At 32.5% G+C, this 17759-nt stretch overlaps 2 protein-coding genes across 2 annotated transcripts; one reads left to right on the top strand and one right to left on the bottom strand.

Annotated features, from left to right (window-relative positions):
- Positions 1 to 208: 208 nt before the first annotated feature.
- On the top strand, positions 209 to 15430 carry LOC111711247 (putative uncharacterized protein DDB_G0279653). The gene is made up of 8 exons (XM_023485545.1): positions 209 to 509; positions 891 to 1199; positions 1397 to 1456; positions 3529 to 3694; positions 4491 to 4930; positions 5889 to 5953; positions 7347 to 8007; positions 14795 to 15430. Exons 1-8 carry the CDS (start codon positions 222 to 224, stop codon positions 14852 to 14854), a joined length of 2049 nt encoding a protein of 682 aa, XP_023341313.1. The 5' UTR covers positions 209 to 221; the 3' UTR covers positions 14855 to 15430.
- A 431-nt stretch (positions 15431 to 15861) lies between these two features.
- Positions 15862 to 17459, bottom strand: LOC111711246 (uncharacterized). Its single transcript, XM_023485543.1, has 2 exons — positions 16406 to 17459; positions 15862 to 16351 (listed from the first exon to the last, which is right to left on the bottom strand). Exons 1-2 carry the CDS (start codon positions 16682 to 16684, stop codon positions 15956 to 15958), a joined length of 675 nt encoding a protein of 224 aa, XP_023341311.1. The 5' UTR covers positions 16685 to 17459; the 3' UTR covers positions 15862 to 15955.
- Between the last annotated feature and the right edge of the window lie 300 nt (positions 17460 to 17759).

The raw sequence follows: 17759 nt of genomic DNA, 5'->3' as shown, positions 1-17759 counted from the left end.
ATAAAAAAACGTTTCATAAAATTTTTTTATGTAAACAATTCTTTATTATAAAGTATATAACTGTAAATCCTGATTCAAAGGTATAATTATAACTCTTGGCTAAACAAATGGTGGCTCCAACAATCCCTTCATGTAGTTTTAATTTTGTTCAGGTATAGAAATCCATTGGATAAGGATTTTAATTATGACGATATTGAAGTTTTTCCGACCAAAACAAACCAATGTCATCCGTACAACAACAACAACAACAACAAAACCACCACCACCACCAACAACAACAACAACAAAAACAGCAGCAAGACCACCACCAACAACAACAACAACAAAGATACAACCCGCCCGTGTACACCTCGACACCGATTCCTAAAAAATACGAGGAGAACGTGAAATCAATAGAAAATGTTGGATTCATGAACGAGTTTGCTCAAGATGGTTTCTTTGATACACAAAAACTTTCAGTCGGACAAAATGAGAGAATAAAGAAAGATTCAAACGAGAAAGAATATAAGGAAAATGCTTTTTAAACAAGAAATATATAGATTGAGTTTCTTAAAAGACTTATTTGTTATGGCCAATTATTGATTCGGTGCCTTGCATGTTCATCTTCCCTTGTGTTTTAACGTTTTCAACACAATATCAGGCATTAAAAGTAACGTTATAATACTTGCCGACTTATCTGCGTATGTTGCTAGAAAAAAAAACAATCAAAAAATTCTATATCTATATTTTTTTTGAGAAGAAAAACACATGAAACAGAGACTGAGCTGAGCGTGCTATTAATAGATTTAAAATACAAAAGTTTAAACCTCTGCATTGATTATGTTGTATAAAACAGTTCAAATATATTGCATGGAGTACATATTTTTTTTTCAAAAAAAGTTTTCTGACAGGCAGGGGCAGCCAATTTTAACAGAGAAAGAAATTACAACGATATATTTGAAGTGGAAAAATATGAGAAAGAATCCCAGAAAAATAGAATCAGAGATTTCCACAAAAATAATCCAAATGGTTACAGTGATTATCAGAATAATCAGAACGGTAACAATGGCTATCAGAATAATCAGAACGGTTACGGTGACTATCAGAATAATCAGAATTGGAATGGAGACTATCAGAATAATCAGAATTGGAATGGAGACTATCAGGCAAATGAAAGAAATAATAATGATGACTATCAAAAAGACTACCAAAGTTACAAGGCAAGGAGAACATATAAATATTTTAAAACAAATTTTTAAAAAATCGATATTTTCAGCAACATTTTTTATAAACTTAGAACAGTGACACTAAAGGTAAAAATCATGATTTTTTCAGAATAATTTTTTTATTAAATCACGAATGTAAAAAAAACCCTATGATAAAATATTTTAAAACATATGTTTTGCTTTCTTACAAGGATTACCAAAATGAAATTAACACTGAAAACTTTGATGATTATGACTACAATTCATATCAGGTATAGTTAGAATTGCAAAAAGAGCTGTCTAACTCTTCTAATTCTTCTAATTCTTCTCATTCTTCTCATTCTTCTAATTCTTCTAATTTTTCTAATTCTTCTAACTCTTCTAATTCTTCTAATTCTTCTAATTCATCTGATTCTTCTAATTCTTCTAATTCTTCTCATTCTTCTCATTCTTCTCATTCTTCTAATTCTTCTAATACTTCTAATTCTTCTCATTCTTCTAACTCTTCTAATTCTTCTAATTCTTCTAATTCTTCTCATTCTTCTCATTCTTCTAATTCTTCTAATACTTCTAATTCTTCTCATTCTTCTAACTCTTCTAATTCTTTTAATTCTTTTGATTCATCTAATTCTTCTAATTCTTCTAATTCTTCTAATTCTTCTCATTCTTCTAATTCTTCTAATTCTTCTAATTCTTCTCATTTTTCTCATTCTTCTAATTCTTCTAATTTTTCCAATTCTTCTAATTCTTCTAATTCTTCTAATTCATCTAATTCTTCTAATTCTTCTAATTCTTCTAATTCTTCTAGTTCTTCTAATTCTCCTAATTCTTCTAATTCTTCAAATTCTTCAAATTCTTCAAATTCTTCAAATTCTTCTAAATCTTCTAATTCTTTTAATTCTTCTCATTCTTCTCATTCTTGTAATTCTTCTAATTCTTCTCATTCTTCTCATTCTTCTCATTCTTCTCATTCTTCTAATTTTTCTGATTCTTCTAATTCTTGTAATTCTTCTAATTCTTCTAATTCTTTTAATTCTTCTAATTCTTCTATTTCTTCTAATTCTCCTAATTCTTCTAATGCTTCAAATTCTTCAAATTCTTCAAATTCTTCAAATTCTTCTAATTTTTCTAATTTTTCTAAATCTTCTAATTCTTCTAAATCTTAACTTTAGAACTGTCAATAAAGCCCAATAGTCCAAACACAGTTATTTTTAAGATTTTTTTTCAGGGCAAATTCGCTAAAATAAGTAAAAAAACTTTGTGGTGCAAATCATAGAAGCTTTGACGTATTAAATTATTGAAATTAAAATATCTAAATAATTCGTTTGATGTAGATATAAAAATGGTTTATAGAAAATTCTAATTTTTTTTCTTCAGATTCTGAGTTTAATCCAATTGCTTTTTTCTTTTTTTTACTTTTATGGCCGAACAAAATTTTTAGTTATTTGGTTCATTTAATTCTAACCAGATTTTTCAAGTTTTAATATATCTTCTTTTTAAAAAAGTTGCTTTCAAACAATTGTCCGTTTTTTCATATTTAAAAAAAATAAAATTATTGTTGTTGTACGACTTACTATTTCGATCTAACCTTCTAAAGCCTTCTTATTTAATTCTTACCACTCACATTTCTCCTGAAACGTCCATGGATTTAGAATGAATGGTTGTAACGTTCTATGAAAAGTCTTAATTGTTTAAATTATAAACGCTTCGTTGAATTTTCAACAGAAAAAAAAATCTAAAAAATTCAAATGTTGAGAGTTCTATTAATTAATTAATTAATTTATTAATTATTGCTTAATTTATTAATTAATTGCATAATTTATTAATTAATTGCTTAATTTATTAATTAATTGATTAATTTAATATTAAATTAATTAATTAATCAAATATGATATTAATTAACTGATCAAATATTATATTATTTAATAAGTTATCAACGACTATAATAACATAGATACACTCTATCAATAAAAATGAAATGATTGTTTCTCCACCCTAATCTTTTCTAGATGCATTAAAGAGCTTTCAAACTTTTGAACTGATATCTCATTAATAATTAAATTCTAATTCAAGTACAGTCTTATCCACAAAATATGAGAATTCTGAGACATAAAAAAAAGTTTTTTTCTCTTTCCTAGCCTACCTTTCTAAGATAAATATGTACAAGGCAGAAAACAAAACTCAATTCCAAATCGTCAAATTTTGTCGTCGTTAGGTTCCCCTTTGAGGGTAACCCTGTTAACAATTATAATTTACAAAAAATCAAAAAGCACTTCCAACTAAAAGAAAGAACGAAGACGATATCATTCAGCTGTTATCACTGTTTATCTAACATAATTTATAGTTAGAACCGGAGAATAAGTTTAGACCTGAATCAAGAGAGATTTTAACGCCGGAATCCAGATCTATTCATTCGCCAGCCAGTCAAGCGATATCAGTAGGCTCGGCTCCTGCATCTCTTCCCCCTCCCCCGGGCATGCTCAGCATGCAGCATGATTCCGTTTTTGAAGGTATTTTTGTTTAATTTGAGAACACAATATTTTCTACAATGTGTCTTAACAAACATGATAATTTAAAGATGACATTAACTATTAAATATTAATATTAAATATTGAATATTAAATATGCATACATTCACGATTATTTAACAGTTCGGTCCTTATCACAGCAAGCTGTGACTATTGATCCCAATTTGACCTATGAAATATAAGATTTTCGCCTTTCCCTGTTTTCTACTTTTTTTAATTGGGAGGATGGGTTTCAAAGAAAAAAAGAAGAGATCTCCGTCAGCTTAAAGATTGCTGAATTATAGACTAACATATGATTGATCAAATTTAAATTGAAAACCCGAATGTAACGAAAAAAAACAAAGACGACATTCATTTTATAGTTTCAAGGGTTTCTCGGTGTGTAAAATCAAATCAAATTTTTATCATAAGAATCTTCAAGTGCTCATATTTGTCCCTTCCTTGACAATGTCATTCATAAAACCTTCGGCAAAGCAAATATGATTAATTCTATATTTCAAACTAAACATTGTTTTTTTTGCAATTTCGATTCTATATAAAAGTGCCCTCCGGACTTTATCATGCAGCAAAGACAGTGAAGAAAATTCAGAGAATTTTTAATCTTCTATAGATAGACAAACGAGTAATAAGTGATGACTTATGAATACATCCTCCCTTTATTATTATTTGATTCAGCGACATAGAATATAAAATATTTTTTTGTCGTTTGACCTGTACTATTCTGATCCGTTTTGGATCACTTCAAATTGAGGGTCAACCTAACCATATTTTGTCCTAGAACCCTTTGATGTACCAAAGCTTGGTTCAAGTGTTGAATATAAACCTCCAGAGGTTATCTACAACCAGCTTTACTTAGAGAAACAGAAGAAACAGCAATCAAACTCAAACCTAGACCAATATACTAAACCCAACTCTAGTCCCTACTCTAATCCCAACTCTAGTCCCTACTCTAATCCCAACTCTAGTCCCTACTCTAATCCCATCTCTAGTCCCTACTCTAATCCCATCTCTAGTCCCTACTCAAATGCCAACTCTAGTCCCTACTCTAATCCCAACTCTAGTCCCTACTCTAATCCCAACTCTAGTCCTTTCTCTAATCCCAACTCCAATGCTGGAAGATCTAAGCAGAGTCGAATGGAAGATGAACTCCCAAAAAGAAGAATTTCTTTTGAAGATGTTACTGGATTGTCCAGGGGTGAACAGCTGAACCAGGGCCAGGTAAACGATACAGGGTGTACTACTAAACATGAGAGTTAAGAAACGACATCTTTAATCTGTATACATCTATAAAATGATAAAATTTGTATCAAATACTTAAGCTTATATCCTGTAAAATCCTAGACGTCTTGCAACCTTTTTTTGATAGAAATAATCACGAACAACCTTTTAGTGGCCTCTCATTATAATGTTATAATGATTAGCGAGAAACCTTGTTAAAAAACCAATTCATGAGTTCCAGCTGAATATAACGACGTTAAACTTTATTTATTAACTCTTTGGTAGAGAATCGTTATTCTGCAAAGTTTTTGCAATCTGCTTTCCAGAGAAAATCGTTAAATTATAAATTTAAAAACAAATGATTACTTGATAAGCATATAGTCGTTATACATGTTTAATTAACAGTTAAAAATCAAAAGAAACGGCTAGAAAAAAAAATAACAAAAAAACGATTTTTTTCCGGCGAGATCCTATCGATAATACGTTACGAGTCAACTATTTATCCATCATTACTTCTGTTCCAAATAAATCCGTAAGTCTTGATCAAACAGAAAAATCACAATTAGAAATAATCAATGTTCTAGATTGACAAAAAAAACCAATAATATCTTCATAATTTTTGGATCAGTCAAATGCTCCGCTTCAAATAGAGGATCACTTGAAATTACATAATTTCAGAACCATAGAGTTCCCTCTCATTAAATGTATTCAGTCAGAGATGGAATTTAAAGAATTTAAGCCGCGGTCTAAATCCGCCAAAACCCGGTTTAAATTAAGCGCCGGTTTAAATCTTGAAACATTTGATACAATTTCAAGTGGAACCAACCATATTTAAACCGCGGCTTAAATTTAAACCGCCGCTCAAATTCTTTAAATTCGGCCACAGGAAAAGTATTCTTATTAAAATTAATAAACTTCTAAAAGGTTTTCAAGATCTGTAAAATATATTTTTTTTTAGGATTTTCAAGCTCGCAAAGAATCTCGAGAACTAGAGGATAAACCAATACAAAACCAATACCAAAAGTAAGAAAAAAGGATAATTAGAATTTGCAATCAACGTTTCTTTCTTAAGCTTAAACAAAACTTTAAACTCATTTCATCGCTTTAAATCACTAAAATAAAAATGTTTAGAATTTTTATCTGACAATTTTATAGTTTTTATTAACTTCAATTTCTTAATTTAAATGTTATCATGAATTATAGCTTCATAAATATGTTATAAAATATGTTATTTTCTCATGTATAATTTGAGACAATGTAGATATTTGATTTGATTTGATTCTGAAATTGGTTTAATAATGTCAATGCCCAATGGGGAGGGGGTCAAGGTTAATTAAACTTGCCATATGTCTTCTCATGGTTTCTTTCAGAAATATCTTTTATTATCTGTATTTATCTAAAGTAGGTCTGGGTATAATAACTATAATTGCACAATAATTTTTTGGGCGCTCACTTAACCCTATTCCCTATTTGTATTACGTCTACAGTCTCTGTAAGGAGGCCATGTTCGATTTACTATGGTTCCCTTTAAATCCTTATCTAATCAATAATGTAAAAGAAATCGTCGTTTGGCTATCTCAAAAAGTTGTCGATTCCAACAATTTCCTACAATGTTTCTGAATCAGAAATCCGCAAGAAACCACCATAGAAAATAATGAATTTTTCCAAGAGAAAGTGATTGATATCTTCTACATGCTTTATCAGAAAAAGAAAGTTAATTACAGTTCCTTTAAAAAGAGAAAAATATCAACAAACGTAAATTCTGGCATGAAAAAGAGAATTTTGTTTATGAATAAACAATTTTAGTTTTAATTTAACACGCGCCCAGTCCTAACTGTATCTCAGGGAAATCTCATTTAAAAATTGCATCAAGCCAATAATTAGTTTGGCAAAATTGCAAATTGTGGGAAAATTTGTAAAACTAATGTTTGGAACATTTGATATAAATATCAAAGATCTTGTCATGCGTGTGTTAAAGAAATGATCGTAAAGTTAAAATATTGCTTTTTCTTCATAAACGTGATGTACGTACATTTGGTTATAAAATACATTCTTCTTAGTAATTGTATAGCATTTTGTTGTTTGTAAATTGAGTAAATTTTATTCTTAATATCTTACTTAATAAAATTTGGCAAGTCCGATTTACAACGGTACCCTTTAAACTTTTTTAAAGTCAAGAAGGAATAGGATATCCATGGTTTTCTATAGCTCAAGCGATTACTATTTGTTATGGTATCTCCAAAAAAAAATAGAATAGACAGAAATATTTTGATTTTAACCGTTCTAAAAAAAATCAAAAATGACTTACTAAGACAGGTTTTACGGAGTATCGTTGTGTGTAGGACATACCGCTCCATAAATAAATTGACATTTTAAACCTATAAGAGTGTTTATTTTTATTATTTTATTTTTGCAGGAGCAGTTTTGAGGTTGAAGATGCAAGATTTAAAAGATATATGGAAACAGATTATTCTCCTCAAACAGATTTTAACTTTAAACCAGCAAAATACTATCCAAAGGAACCATACCAGGAACCATATCAGGAACCATATCAGGAACCATATCAGGAACCATATCAGGAACCATATAAAGAAACATATCAAGAACCATATATAGAACTGTATCAGGAACCATATAAAGAACCATATCAGGAACCATATCAAGAACCATATATAGAACCGTATCAGGAACCATATAAAGAACCATATCAAGAACCATATATAGAACCATATCAAGAGAACTTTGTTGATCCGTATTCAAGTGAACCCACCTCTCCTTACAGTGATCCATTCTTGAACTTTGAAATCCCAAAACTAAACTATAAAAGTGCCATTCCACACAGCAAATCAGCTGACCCATATTCTCCAAACCACCTCCCTCCCCCCCATATCCCTGAGAGGCATGAGCCCCTGGAACTGCATGGTAGTAAAGCTGATCACCATGATGTAGAGCATAACTCGCATCAGTTTGTTCGTGTAGAGGCCCCATACAGCTGGGAGGCAGGTCATCTTCGAGGAGCACCTACTCATAGTGTACAACAGCATACTCATAGACAGGGGAAAACTTTTAAACAGCAGGTAATAGATTCTTTTGTGCACCCTAACATTTTATTGAAAATATCGGAAAACTAGGTTAAAGCATTTCGCTCGACGACCATTATGTTTGTTTTAGAGAACAGAATATAAAACAGATTTCACGGCGTAATGAAACATTGTTGAGATAATTGTCTTATTTTTAATAGATGCATGAAAACTTATCTTATATTCTAACAAAATGTTTGTAATTTTTGAATTCTTTTGTTAATTTGATATTTCTACCAGGGTTACCCACCAAGGATAAGACTTAAATGACGTACTTATCACAAGACTAAATTGTTAAAGAAATAGTAATCTATCCACATAATACAAGTTTTGACTTCTGACCTTTCTAAAATGTAGGTTGTTTACTTTCATCTAATCTCAAAATGTGAAGAAGTATATTTTCATATTCTATTAATTGCATTATTTGACTTAAAGAACAAGGCAGACTACCCACATGTTCATATTTAAAAGAATCCTATTTCTTTGATCAAAATTATAATTTTACACCATCAGATAGCAAAGATATAGGGATTAAAAAATTTGAGTTGTTTAAAACATTGGAATTTGTCTTCTCAAATTGATTTTTGATCGAATTAGTTAAGTTTAAAAATTGTTTAAAGAAATTTAAGTAACTGCGACCCCTTCCCCCTCCCTTCCCCTTCCCCCCCCTCCTCTCCCCCCTATAACCATGCTGCAAAACAGAAGGTGGAGATAAACAATAAAAATACCTGTTGCGTCACATTTGGTTTTAACACTATCTAAATCCACCTTTACGCTAAAACAATATTGACAATTCTTTATCTTTATGACGAAAGTGCCCCCACGTATTTTTGGAAAGTGCCCTCACATTTTGTGCCAAAATTGTGCCAATAAAACCAAAGGCCGATGCGTTTTGACAAGGCTTGCTTTCAAAACTTTTATGATTAACTTTAAGAGTTGTCTATAGCTCAGTGCCCCTCTTTCTTTCCATCCTATTCTAAGGATCACAGTACCTTCCTCCAAAATGGGAGGGAGGGCAAGGCTGGGGGTGAATAAAGTAGTACTGAGAATTACAGGAATCATTCTAGCGTATACAGCAGATAAATGGCCACTTTGTAATTAATATGACTAGAATAGTAATTTATTATTGTCTTTGCCTAATCCCATTAAAGAGAATAGATAAGTAAATAGTGGAATTGAATCGAAAAAAGTCTAAAACCACCATTGTGTTGTACTGTTTCCATACTGCATGTGTACTTCATACATTACGCTATTTAACCTTTTGGGCCCTGGAATATCTTTTTCTGGAACAAATTGTTCTTGAAATTTTTTTTAATTTACTCTAAATCCATTCTCTGACAGCCTGACATGCATTCTGGAGTTCATTTCAGAATAAGCTTTACTTTACATTTCTGAGTTCATTCTAGCTTTATAAAAAGAAGAAATTGTAACGAATATGATGTACTGCGTAAACTTTGTACACATTTACACAAATTGTACACTTTGAACAGGGAATTAAAGGCTAAACTAAGGGTGTTGACAGATAACAGCAACACACCAGATAAACTTTATTAAAAGGCCCGTCGGAATTCCGGTGAGGGAAATATATTCTGTCCGGATAATTCCTTTCCGTTCGGCCGGAAATACACACAACAGAGTAACCCCGTCTCAAGAAAATCGATAACAAAAGCTTTATTTCCTGAAAAATAACATAAATTATAGGTCATGGTTACTTGTACAATGTTATAATGAATATTAATAATAGAAAAAATCTTACGATTTATTTAGGTATGGTACAGGGGAAACTTATTGTTGATCAGTATTGAAATACGTTTTTAAACTTCTGAAAAAAAATAAAACAGCTGAATATTTGACGAAATTCACTAATGCTTCATATGAAAATATTCTTGCTTAACTTTAATGATTTCACAATAGCGAAAATGTTTTAAAACTCCGTGGGGCGGAGAACAAAGAAAATGCGGGCTGAAATTATTTGGTTTGGTTTGTCTCCGAGAGGAGATTTTAAGTTGAAGACGACATTCCCCGGAGGTCTTAAAGTTAATGGTTAACAAAGGGACTAAACTAATTAATAAAGGGAGTTCATGGTAGTCTTTGCCCCAAGTTTTATAATCCTTATATCTTTGCAACCAAATGACTTAGACCTTAGATGTTTCCAAGTATGAATTCTGTTAAATCTTTTTTACATATTTACTTTTTATTTTAAATTGTTAACGATATTCTTTGAAGAGTTACATGATAGCAGATGCAAATATTTTGACATTTCTATATTTGTGTTCTTCATTTTCTTCTTGTTCATACATCTTTCATGTTTCAGCTAAGTTTTGGGACATATTAGCAGTTTGCAATCTGAAAACTTCAGAAATAACGGAATAAAGCTAAAGCTATCATTGGAGAGCTCCTTTCCATTTTTCTTGTTCGTTTTTTATCTTTTTCTTCTTGCTTCTTGTAATTTCTCACTTTTGAGTATATCAGAGTAGCTCTTTCCTGAATGGGGCATTTTCTATGTTTTGAGACCTCTCCAAGTAATCCTTGTGACATTGAGTTGTGGAGCTGGAAGAAAGGAGTTTGTAAGTTTGGAGGGGGAAGGGTTTGAGGGATTTCAGTAGAAGATCCCTGCTTTCCGTCTTTTAAAGTCTTTTCCACTAAAGCTGAATTAAGGAAACCCACAACTGCACTGATTATCCAAAATGGGGATTTGAAATCCATAAATCTTCCACAGCAGTCTATTCCTCTCAGCTGGCCAAGTAAAAAAAAACGGTATCATTGTGCATTGTGCATGACTTGTATACCCATCAGGGTTTATACTTCTGTTTTCCTTCTTTCAACTGAGATGCTGCTGCAGAGAAAAGCTGAAGATGGAGTTCTGTAAGATCTAATATGATAAGTTTGACATATCTAAGGTTTACATGACCAAGTTCCAGAATTATAGAGATCAGACAATTTGAGTTTGTGGCAATGATTCATATCTTTTGGTCAACTATTCTTTCCACATAAAGGAGTCTAATGTGTGTACATAATTCGAGTTTGTGGAAAAAACTCAGTTTAGAAAGAATTTAAAAGATAAAAATAAATTTCAGTATTTACGCCAACCTCCCACTCCCCATCTATAATATATATATATGTCAAAACAGATGTGTAAATTTTGACATAGAAAAGATTTTAAAATATAGATAAGAAGTTTAACTTTTTGACTTATTTTTTTTTATTTTTTTTTATCTATTTTGGGGGAGAAATCAAGGTCTATGTCAACATATGCCTTCAATATATTCTGTCACATATGGCGGATCCAACTTTATACCAATCATTTTAAGTGTTTAAACATTTATAATCAAGTTTCTCTATAGAACTTGTACAATAGAGTCTGATTTAGTAAACCTTATGTTTTCTTATCATGTTCCTTTCTATTCAAAAAAGTTAAAACAACTTGTTGCCGCTGGAATTCTTACACAGTCATAATCAGAAAACTCTGAAATATGAATAGGACTTTATAACAATACGTAAGTTTATTTGATGTTGTTATAAAGCAAAAAATTTTACTAGACACTTATTAAATCACAAATCAAGTGAAATGGGTCTGTGTACACTGAATAATGTCTGTTTCTCGTGCTCATTGGACTATCTAATGCCTTACTTCAAGTTTAAAAGTCGTCTTCCTATTCCAGAGTTTTCTGGTTATCACTGTAGGAGTTTTCACAATTAAACACTTTAAACCATAAACATAGTAAAACAACAAGGTATTTCACATTATTGATCAGATAAAGGTTTCAAGTAAACCGTTCTAAGTCACAAAGGATGACAATACAACCCCCCCCCCCTACCCCGCTCTACGTCTTCCCTCGACCTTGAAGTTACTTGCACTGCCCAGTACCCAATTTCATGCTTTTTCATGAACACTTATTTATTTAATGATCCGAAGGTTATGGACACTGGACAGCCATTGAACACATTTATCATTTTCTTGGTTGTCCATTGTTAAAAATTTCGTCAACGACCTTTCAACGACAGTTAATCTTTAAATGATATGGTCATCAGGCCCCATTTTTGTTTATCCCGTTTTTGTAAGAAAACTCTGCAGTCTCCCAAAGAAAATTTTAAAAATATTTTCCGTTTGTTTTGGACAAAGTCTATGGTTTCCGGAATTAAGCAACGTGTATTATCACATATCCAATGTACAATAAATACTTTTCATATAGACGAAAATTACGTAAAAAAGGATTTTTCAAAAATACCAACAATAACGTATTCACAAAAAAAAATATCAAAATGAAGGGATTTTTGAAATATGAAACAATCATGCAAATTAAACAAATAGTTAAATCGTAAAGGAAACTCCTGATATTTTTTTTTTCAAAATTACAAATATTTTTTAAAATTATAAACTGAATGATAGAAATATCTCACAATTTATTTTTATAACCCAAAAGTTCTGTTCCTATTTCAAACAACATTTTTCTTAAATTCTAAATGTTCGATATTTAAAAAAATGACGTGACTGGCGTTTCCCGTTGAATTTAAAAATTTCACAAAGAAATGTAGTGCGCCTATGTTATTGTTAGTGTTACTTCCAGAGTGCAAACGCGGTTTTCTTCCAAAAATGTCAACCAATTATCTTTAGCTAGCATAAATATCAATACATATAATATATGTATATGTTGATATATATAAATGAGTGAAGAGCTTTACAATACAGGGTGTCCCATTAAACACAGGAATTAAGTGACGACTTCTAAATCGTCTATTTTTCCGCGTGTCATTATTAAGTGAACACAATTATTGTAATACTCAAGTTAAAACAGTAAATAATTAAAACTACTAGTCTTGGGAATTCAAAATTGTGGTCTACCATATTTCACATTAAAATTTAACGAAGATATTAAGAAATTTGTCCAGATTCTAGTTTTTTAAATTTCTCTTTCAATTGATTAAAATCTCCGTCAATTTTGAAGATAGAAAGACAGCAGACCACATTTTCAAAAGCTCATTTAGACGTTTAGTCTTTTTTTGTACACTCTTTGTTATTTATCAACTATCGGAAATTGTAGACGATTTTCAAGTCGTCTCTGAATTCCCATGTTTACTGGGACACCCTGTGGATAAACATGCATCATGTTGATAAATAATACACTGGTACTATCTGATCAAAGAGAATAGAATATATATTAGAGTGGAATTTACTAGAAAAAAGTGTAAAACGGCCATTTTGTTGTACTGTTTCTAATGTACTCTACTGCATATAATTTGTGAACATTTACATGATTTGTACACTTTAAACTCCCTTTCAAGCTGAAAGGGAATGAAAAAATTCATACCGAGAGATTCTCTAAACTCCCCTCTAATATATATTCTATTCTCTATGTTTCTGATTTACAGAGTGTCGTGAAAAACCTTGAAGAAAGTTAATATATTTGCCAATTACTCTGTCCAAGAACATGATAGGATGATGACTTGGCTTGTCACTGCCGTCAGATATAAAGATAGATTTTCAAGGACACACTTAACTGTAATAGTGAATCTTGATTCCGTGATTTTAAAGAGTCAGAAAAATTAAACTAAAGAGTTCAAGACAGGATTCATTAAGCTCACCTATAATTGATTTAGGAAAAATGAATGTAAAAATCTTCAAAATTAATCGAATTAATTTTCCATTGAGACTAATAATTAAGACTCGAGCTGTCCAGTGTTCACAGAGTTGGGTTTATCAAACATGAGCTGGGAACTTTTGAATGGTGGATGTCAGGATTAATGCTTAATCGATTCTTTTTTTTAATCTTGAGATTAAATTACGCTTGTTCTCCTATTGTTATTAATCTCCAGATTAATTAAGCAGTCAGGATTAAGGATATCTCATTCTAAAGTTTTCAGCTCGGTTTAATCTTGTTTTTGGTGGATTTTTATGGTCGAAATTGGCGGGTATTGGTATTTGATTAAAATAAGACTAAACATTACGACTTTAATAATTTATTTTAATTAAATTTTACAATACTTTTAAATTTCAATATGATATCAGATGGAAACATTTTGAGACTTCTATATTTCTTGTTTTTCATTCTTTCTTCTTGATCTTCCATTCCTTGTACATCCTTCAATCTATTTCACCTCTAAAACCAATAAAGGTTGGTTTTAGTTTGATCGTTTTAGCATGTTAATTTTCCAAACTGACCCGTGTATAAAGTTAACTGAAATTAATAGCATACAATGTAATAAAAAACTGTAGGCGTAATTTCAAGTGAACATTGACAATACCCCATTCACAATGGAATATACCCTTAAATACCTTTATCAAATCAATAATGTAGAAGATCATTTTATTTTCTGGTTTTCCTGTACTGTAAATGCGCAAGTCACTTTTGTATGGATATCACAATCAGATTTCATAAAATTGATCAGACAAAGCTTTTAAAAGCACCGTTGCAATCTTTGCATGAAGGGTCACTTGAAACTACATGTACAGTCCCTTTAAATGCCATTTATTCCTTAGACTTTATACATTATATCTATTTAATATACGTCTAAATGAAAGTTTCCATCTAATTTTCAAAATAAAGATTTCTTCAAAGAATCAGCAATGTTATTTATTAAGATAAATATTAAGGAGAAATTGTTCGAAGGAACTTGATCAAAGAGATGAAAGAGACTGTTGCCGTATTTTATCTCGTCATAATTTTGTGTTTGAGTAAAAATTATCCAATGTATCAATTTTTTTGCATTTGCACATCTCCTCTGACCATTAGGGAGGCAAAATTTTTAAAAAAAGTTCAATTTTTCTTCTCATATCTTATTTTAGGTAAGCTGGCAGGATTCAGATGAAGGATATGGAAAACATTACTTTGAGTATAATCATTAGGTGCAATGCAGTACAGTACAGAACAGTGCAGTACAGTGCAGAACAGTTCAGTAAATTGCAGCACATTGCACTGCAGTGAAGTGCAGTAAAGTGCTGTACAGTAAAGTACAATAAAGTGTGTACAGTGGAATGCCGTACAATACAGTATAGTACTGATCATTGCAGTTAACGTTAAGTACACTGAATTACAAGCCAGTAAAGTACAGTTCGAGATAAACAGTTCTAATAAAGACACTTAGTAAACTGGAGAACATGAGAAAAAAGAAATATTTGTATATGTTTGATTTAAGTCAACAAAAAGCATCATGATTTCGATTTAAGGCCTGGGAGGGGACTAGACCAGGGACCTGATTTTTTTAATAGAAGAATCAGTTGATCCACACAGATTTAACTTGTGAACTGGTTGAACCTGCGGTATAATGCGGTTCATCTATTTCTTACAAATTACAATTTATCAAATCTGGACCTGGAAGAATTTTGTTATCTTTGTAGAATTATAGAAAGAAATAGAAAATAGGGCTTATTGTTATAATTAAGCCTAAAATATGTAAACATATTTTTTGAAAGTTCACAATAGAATATTTTCTTTCTCCCCTTAGTTCAAAGTTCATAGTAGACAATCCACTAAAGTTCAAAGTTTATAGTACACAATCCACTAAAGTTCAAAGTTTATAGTACACAATCCACTAAAGCACATAGTACACAATCCAAGATTTACCGACATAGGGTCGAACGACCCAGGGTCAATGATATGGTTAAACGACATAGGATCAAACGACAAAGGGGTCAAAAACGCGACCAAGGTTAGAAAAATTGAGTGACCGGTAATGTATGGTGGTTGAACTGAAAAAGTAGTATTGTTGAAAAAAAAATTAGGATTCATTTGGGTCATTTAAAACGTTTCTACGACGTATATTTACTGAGTTTGAGCACAAAGAGGACGATCAAAATCATAAATTTGAGTGGTTGCGTTTTCAGAATAGTTTTTTTTAATGTCGATTCAAGTCGAGTCAACATTTTAAAATAACTGAAATTGGGGGTTACATCTAAATTGGTTGAATTTGTTATTTATGTTAGCTTAAAAATTAGATTAAAATTAGATTAAAAATGTCGTCCTTTTCGTCTAGGGGGGTCAGGAGGGACCGGAGGAGGTTGGCGTCGGGGTCTGCCTCGGCGTGGAGGTTCTACTGGAGCCTCATCATCTGCCGTGAAAGCTGGTTTGAGGCGTTGGACTGAAACCACTTCTACTCTCTTACCCACTTGGAGCTGGAAGGTTTTAGGGGAGCGGGATAAAACCTTGTAAGGACCCTCGTAGAGGGGGGCTAGAGGAGCAACATGTCCATCCTTACGTATAAAAACCATTGGGCGAGCTGAGAGTTCTGCAGGAGTAACTTCTGGAAGAGTGTCGGCTGCAGGAGTGTTATGACGAGGCGGAGTAGGTTGAAAACCAGACATCGAATTCTTAAGGTTTTCATAGAACAAATTGGTCGGAGGATCTTGTACTTCTAGGAATTGACCAGGCAAGGTTAATACAGAACCATAAACTGCTTCCGAGGCGGATGTGGCGGAGTCTTCTCTGGGAGATGTACGTAGACCTAATAAAACCCAAGGCAGATGCTTAAACCAATCGGAGGAGGCTAGACGAGCACGTAAGGAATTTTTTAACTGCCTGTGGAATCTTTCCACCATGCCATTGGACTGCGGGTGGAAAGCTGTGGTGGTCTTGTGCTTGATCTTGAGTAGGGAGCAGATGGCGGACCATAGGGATGAAGTGAACTGGGCTCCTCTGTAACTAGTAATCACTGCCGGTCGCCGAACCTTGAGATCCATCCATGGAACATGGCGGAGGCACACTCCGCCGCAGAAATCCCAGTTAGAGGTATAGCCTCCGGCCACCTTGTTGATCTGTCGATGCAGGTGAAGAGGTATGTGAAACCATTAGATGAGGGTAAGCGACCAACTAGGTCTACATGTACATGTGCAAATCTTCTGAAGGGTACAGGAATCTTCTCGGGGCGGATGTGAACATGGCGGAGGACTTTACCTCGTTGGCACTGCAGGCAGGACTTGCACCAGTCTCGGACGTCGTTGGCTAATCCCCTCCAGACAAACCTTGTAGAAATAAGACGTCTGGATGCTCGAACTCCAGGATGTGATATTCCATGTAAGGCGGAAAAAATGTTAAACCTTTGAGAAGATGGAACCAAGGGACGGAGAACTTTCGTCTTTGCGTCGCAGAGCAGCGAACCATCTTGTACTGGAACAGAAACGAGGCGGAGGGTTGGGGAAACCTTTAGGCGGAGTATGTCAGGGCAGGACAGCTGATCTCTAGCTAATTCTGAAAAATTAATCACTGAAGAAGTTGGAAAAGGTGATGGAGTTGTTGGAACTGACACCTCAGACACCTCATCACACCTCGACGAAAAATAAAGTAAAGATTATACAGTAAAGTAATAAGATGTTCTATAGTAGACCATCATGGCCTTAATTCATAGTCCATAATTAGAGATGGGTATCGTTTTAGTGAACGAACAAATTTTTTATGAATTTACAAAATTTTTCCTGAACAACGATGTCGTCAGAAAAAAAAACAAATTCGAAACAAAACTTGGATCGTTCTGAGAAATGAAAAAAGTCATTTTTGAAAAACGAACGAAAAAGAATTAATGATTTAGAACCGTTCGAACGACTTGATCGTTCATTAAAGATTTCTAAATCGTTCGTTCGAACAATCGAACTTGAAAAAAATGTCAGTTATTGGAAATTTTTTATTTCAGTAGATTGCAATAATACCAGTTCAATTAGTTTACAGCTTACACCTCTCCTCCCTTTGGTATCATATTTCATTGCAAGCTTTAGCTAGGGGTGTATTCAGTGGAATAAAAAGACAAGAGAGAGGGGAGGG

Source organism: Eurytemora carolleeae, unplaced genomic scaffold (genome assembly GCF_000591075.1).
Source record: "Eurytemora carolleeae unplaced genomic scaffold, Eaff_2.0 scaffold1110, whole genome shotgun sequence".
Classification (NCBI taxonomy): Eukaryota; Metazoa; Arthropoda; class Copepoda; order Calanoida; family Temoridae; genus Eurytemora; species Eurytemora carolleeae.
Note: the sequence above shows the minus strand (reverse complement) of the source record. Positions and strands in the feature narration are given on the sequence as shown.